The sequence below is a fragment of the Haemaphysalis longicornis genome, unplaced genomic scaffold (genome assembly GCF_048455015.1).
Source record: "Haemaphysalis longicornis isolate Haplotype H1 unplaced genomic scaffold, Haemaphysalis longicornis Haplotype H1 scaffold_3, whole genome shotgun sequence".
NCBI classification, from domain to species: domain Eukaryota; kingdom Metazoa; phylum Arthropoda; class Arachnida; order Ixodida; family Ixodidae; genus Haemaphysalis; species Haemaphysalis longicornis.
In genome coordinates this window covers 12,072,133-12,077,952 of record NW_027526335.1, presented here as the reverse complement: position 1 = coordinate 12,077,952, position 5,820 = coordinate 12,072,133, and the positions used below count along the sequence as shown (strand labels likewise).

Sequence of the window (5,820 nt, the reverse complement as noted above, 5' to 3'; positions counted from 1 at the left end):
CGGGGCGGAGACGCATTCATGTAGTGCTCGGGAGAGAGCGAAAAATAGAGAGGGAGGCCGGCGCAAGTAAACAAAAAACGTCGGTGAGTGTGCAAGCAGTGCAAGCAATACGCAAGCAGCGCCTCTGACGGTCGAAAGCGCTTGTAAAATATTCCTCCGATGAGCGCATGGAGGGAAGATGAGCGCGCTCGGGCGCTCGGAGGGGGGGAAAAAAAAGAGGGGGGGGGGGAGTGAATAAAAATGACGAGAGAGAAATAGAGGCAGAGAGGAAAGAGAAGGAGCAGGCGTAAACACATGAATCACAAGCGCCGCTTGCGCGATGCGAGGGGAGAAAGTGCAGAGAACCTTCCCCTCCATCAGCCAACGTCAGATCGAAAAGATGTCATTCCACTCGCCAAACTCTTTCTCCATGCATTATCACGCGCCCTCGATCGCCGACGTGCAGGTTGCATCTTTACTGACCCAAAATGCGAGACTGCTCTTGTAATTTAATATATTGCAAGGACATGCGGATCCAGTCGGCTTGTAGGTACCAGTTTTTTTCAGTCCCAAGAGCAACTTTTACATCTTGAGGGTCAACGCAGAAAATTCCCCGCATTTCCCCTAGGGGAAGAATGTGAAAGTGCGAATGCACGAGTTGAATTTGCGCGGTTCGGTAATGTTCGCGAAAGAGAGATCACACACACAACTACAAATAAAGAAAGATGCATTTATTCACAGACACCTATTTGTGTTGTCGTTGTACTTGATTGCTAGAGCGGATCTCAGCCTTGAAATTTCGTGTCAGTACTCCTTTAAGCAGGTGCGTTAGCCCTTCTCACGCCCGATTCTTGGCCAATCCCCCACGTGGGTATGTGCCATGTCAGCGGCCAGGCAGCGCGCGCCCATCTCCCCTCGTTGCCAAGGAAGACGAGGAGATTCCTGGCCAATCCCCCACGTGGGTATGTGCTATGTCAGCGGCCAGGCTGCGCGCGCCCATCTCCACGTGCGCGGACATCGCCGGTGGACGCAGGTTCAGGGTCGCTTAAGAAGTGCATTGCACTTAAAACACTGGAAAGGATGTGGTCAGGACAGCGCTCCACTCTGTACGTGCCATCCTGTTTTCTTTCTATCTAATCTATTTGTCTTCTGCATATTCAACCGATACCAACATGTCCAAATGTCGATTCTTCAGTGCCTTTTACTAGTATGTGCTGCATGGGCCCGTTATAAACGAAAATCTCAATTTCCAAATTAAAAATATGGCAGCCAAAACACTCAAAGGTTGATAGAAATTCTAAATAGAACTAGGCATTTTCTGCTCAGCCAAAAAAGCTTTCGACCAGAATTTAGTTTGGACTCGTTGTTGCATCACTTCGTCACTCATGTTTTGTATTTGATTCTCGTCCCGTTTGTTGTTTATCGTTATAGTTTAAACGATAGAACTAATGTTTTACCCGCTTCTTTCCCTTCTTCCAGGCCTTCACTACGGAGTTGCTGGTTTGTTGCCACCTCCTCCCCACGACTCCCTCTCACCTTTTCCATCCACTCCTTTCGCTCTGCCCCATTTTCATCACCAGTTAACCTGGCGATAGTGGCTGGCTAGGGAGTTCACGCTAAAGGGTTTTTTACCTTTCCAACCGATGTAGCATCCCACACATGCACACGCCTTGGTGCAAATAAAAATTCCGTTGAAAGATAATACTATACTGCAAAATGGGAACGGTGTGTCAGCTTTGAACTGACATTATACAATGGATACAGCACTACTGATAGCATTCAAGGTTGTCCCAACGCAAAATTATCTATCATAGTACTACCGCCTGTTATCGTAAAACTGTCGGCACCGCCCTATCGACAGCCAGCTGTAGTCTTTGAACAGCAATTCTGACTTGCAACAAAGAATGTCGAGCGCATAAAAAGAAATGGTTTTGACAGAAAAATGAAACTTCTTTCGCCCGACTGAGTGTTGGCCTCATAACCCTAATGCTAATAATGGGTGCAGTGGATGTGATGTCACTTTGCTCACATAGAAAAAAAAATAACTGTATGCAGTGTTTCTTTTGGTCAATTACATTGTGGCAAAGAAGCAAAACACTGCTTCTGAATCCGTTTGTAGATGTAAACAGTACAAATACTGCAAATAAACACGCTTACTTTTTTAAATGCTGCTTCATTATTGTCACAGTTAACAGATTTACTGCAACTTACAGTGAGCTTAAAATTTAGACGTACGATGAACGTATCTCTACATGGCATGGTGAGGGAGTTGGATTGCAGGGCAGAGCGGCAACGGTGTCAAACAATTACACAAAGGCACATTGAACTGCGAGCACAGTGCTATTGTACATGCAGCCAGTGCCAGCCTTCAAATCAGAGATGGTAATACAGTATATTGCAAAAAAAAAAAAAAAGAAAGAAAGACTACAACATTCGCTCATTTTTTAAAGGAACTCACTAGAATGCTGAGTAGTTTGAGAGGCTAGGTTTACATGAAAAAAATACTGCCTCTAAGGCTGCAAATAAAACGTACAACCTTGCTTGCTTACAGCCACAGGTTTACATGAAAAGAATACTGCCTCTAAGGCTGCGAATAAAACGTACAACCTTGCTTGCTTACAGCCACACGTAACAGCTTTCAATTCTCTTTGGGCTTAGCCCAAGTCGGCACCAATGTGTGTACAAGTACGATAAAATAGAGGCTGAAAGATTTTGTAACACCTGTCATGTTTTGTCGCAACCGGTTTTCATCACTTTACCAAGCACAAACAAGCCACAATTTTCAGCAAAAAAAGATGTTTACATTTGAAGATTTTATGAGAGCAACACAGCACATCTTACAAATTCAATTCTTGCATCCACCCCCAGCATGTGAGATTTCAAAAAGTGTTGACAACAGGTGAAATTTACCAGTAAAGCTTAACAGGCTTTAAATTTAGACACCTCTTTCTACTCTTTTGCAGGATGCAGAAGAATTGCTCCCAACAAGGAAATGGCAATCAGTCAACCTCAGTAACAACGTTCCAGTTTTTTGCCACGTAAAGTGTGCTTCGCACAATTTTTCAAGATCATTTTGCTACCCCCTTTCTCCCTACTTCCCCTCCAACTGCCTCTTTTGCTTAGTTGTTTCAAGAAACAAGGATTGCAAATTACTATTCGAACTTTTTAGTTCCGGTGAGGCTTACAACACTTTCTGAAGGCTGCCCAAGGGACAGTTTAAATATGGGAGCAGTTTTCATATCTGATAGAAGCAAAAACATGTTAGTATATGTTGTCTAACAGTAATTACACTGTCTTTATTGTCCGCTCCCATCTGCTGTACCTTCTTTAGTCAAGAATGAAACTGCAAGAGAAATGGCACAAGAGAAGGAGACGCACACAGCACCTACTAATAAACAAAGCATTCATTGCGCGAGCACAATTTAGACCAGAAAGAAAGCAACATTGCATGGGCAACAACAGAACAGAAACTGGGCAAAAAATGACCAACATTGTTCATTTGCTTTAATCACACTGTGTTTTTCTGGTGTATATGTACTGCATTCAGTCAATAAATACGTGAATTGCTAGTCACTGCTGTGTGCGTCTCCTATGTTTTCCTCCCCCCTCCCTTCTTTTTTTACACCTCTTCAGTCTTAGCAATGCTCACCCACAACTTGTGTTGCTTCTCCAAGTCGCCTGCCATCGCATCATGGGTCTCATAGCGCACCCTCGTTAACAATAGCTAAAAGAAAAGACACCGAATCTTCCTATGCTCACTATAAGCAAACGCAAAATTGAGCGAGAGTTCAGTTACGGTCATCCCAGGCATTGTACCAGCTGCTATAAACCATAATGCAGTAAAACCCTGTTAATTTGGATTTCACGGGACTTGAGAGAATGTCTGAATTAACCGAGTGTCCAAATTATCGCGAGTATGGTCATACCAACTGAAAAATGATTTCTTTTTCGACACGAAAAATAAAAGAAAACAAACAAACAAATTCGTTGTCTCTATGGTTGTTGGCTAGATTGATTGCCACAGCAACGGGCATTCTACCTTTCACTTGGTTGTGAACCAGTGCCATGCACTTTTCTTTTCTTTTTGTAGCGAAAGCTACAGTATGCTACCTCAGGCAGTCTTCACGGGGTGACCAGTTTTGACCTCGAGAGCTAGAGGTCAAACCACATCCCCTTCCGCAAGCACCCGGATTGGAGCAGCGCTTGATGGCGGGGAGAGATAGGCGAGGAGGTAACGGCGAAGCATGCGGGTCCCGTGCCGCCACGTGGCGGAGGAAGGAGAGGACGCTGCCGCCGCAGCGATAAGTGCGCACGACGAAGGAAGGCGATGTGCGCGCAGAACCGTGTGTGATGGAGTAGGATGGACATCCAGCTGTGGTTGCTCGTACAGCGGCGACGCTTAAACAACGCTGCAAGGCGAAAAAGAGGAAACGCGCTACTGTTGCGTACAGCTTCGCTACCTTCAAGTCTTACGTGTTAGTGTGAGCTGCTTTGGTTTTTTTTTTTTGAGCCTCTGAGATGTACACAAGCTTGTTCATATCCTGCTCTAATCTTGAAGTTCTCTAGGTGCGCCTTGATTTCTGCTGTGAATCTGAATTACCTGAAGCGTGGCTGCGGTTGAATGCGCTGCTGTTTCCCCACCTGAACTCGATGGGGAGTCCAAATTAAACGAATTGCAGCTGAATCTGTCCGAATTAAGCTTTCAGCCATAGAACAATGCAGAATTTGGACAGGACCAGACGCTGCGTCCGAATTAACCGAAAGTCCAAATTAACAGGGGCCAAATTAATGGGGCTTTACTGTATGGCCAAATACAGCCTTCTTTGGCAACCCCACACCCCTGGAGCAGGAGGACAATGCCTTGTGAAAACACACCAAATAGTTCAGATTAAAGTTATGGCTTCGCAGAATAAAGTTCCAACGATGGCTGTGCTCAACACATCAGCCTACTCCAACAACTCTTCATCCTAAAATAATGGAGCCCACTTTCAGTGGAATAAAGGACCTCACCAGATGATTGTAGCAATGCTACTTGCAGAAAAACAAGTGTTTCCTTGAACAGCACCTTACTACAAAAGAATGGCCTTGCCCAGTTGTTCTGAACAATGTGCGAAAGCAGTGGAGCCACAAGCTCCTGTTTGAACAGTCCCCAATAAGAGTCTCATTCAGCCACAAGTCAAGTGAGTGTTTTCAAAGCTTGACAGCAGCACTTGTGACACTGAAGCAGCAGAGAGGAACACATGAGTCGAAACTTTTTTCGAGTTTTATTTCTCCGCTCCAAAACAACTTCGGTGCACGGCACCACCGTCTCGGTATTCTTGTGCAGAATGTCAAGCCAAGCTGTCTCTCACAGGACAGTGCCAAGTCTCCTCATTCCATTCCAGTAGCGCAACCTAATCTGTACAGGCCTATACACATATGTACAAAAAAAGGGGGGGGGGGGGGGGGGGGGGAACAGGGAAGGCAGTGTGTGGTGAACAGAAATGCATAACTGTGCGGTCTCATTGGTCAGGGAGGGCGGCGGTAGTGATGACGACGTCCTCCCCTCCCAGGATGTCGCCCTCCTGGTCGTCCGTCGTGGCCAAGGCCTGCTGCTCCTGCTGCAGCGCCAACTGCTGCAGTGCCAGCAGCTGAGCGGGGTTTGCGACCAGCAGGATCTGCTGCCCAGTGGACGTCTGCACCAGGGTGCCCCCCTCCTGCTGGAACAGAGCGGGAGACGGGGTGCCGCTCGGTCAAACGCACACCACCCTCCAACTTCCCACGGGCATTCTGCCTCCAAGCAAACAAATCCCACTGGCTCAGAGTTGCTTGATGTTAATCTGGACATACCAGAATGGAGGG

At 46.3% G+C, this 5,820-nt stretch overlaps 1 protein-coding gene across 6 annotated transcripts in view; it reads right to left on the bottom strand.

Moving 5' to 3' along the window:
• Positions 1 to 5,220: 5,220 nt before the first annotated feature.
• The window catches only part of LOC144173962 (uncharacterized), a 32,190-nt gene continuing 31,590 nt past the window's right edge, over positions 5,221 to 5,820 (bottom strand). For 4 of the 6 annotated variants that reach the window (XM_077702341.1, XM_077702342.1, XM_077702336.1 and 1 more), the window contains exon 12: positions 5,221 to 5,678. In XM_077702341.1, the coding sequence (XP_077558467.1) occupies positions 5,481 to 5,678 (198 nt within the window). In that variant the 3' untranslated portion in view covers positions 5,221 to 5,480. The remainder of the gene's footprint in view (positions 5,679 to 5,820) is intronic. The other 2 variants (XM_077702337.1, XM_077702339.1) reach the window with 1 other exon arrangement.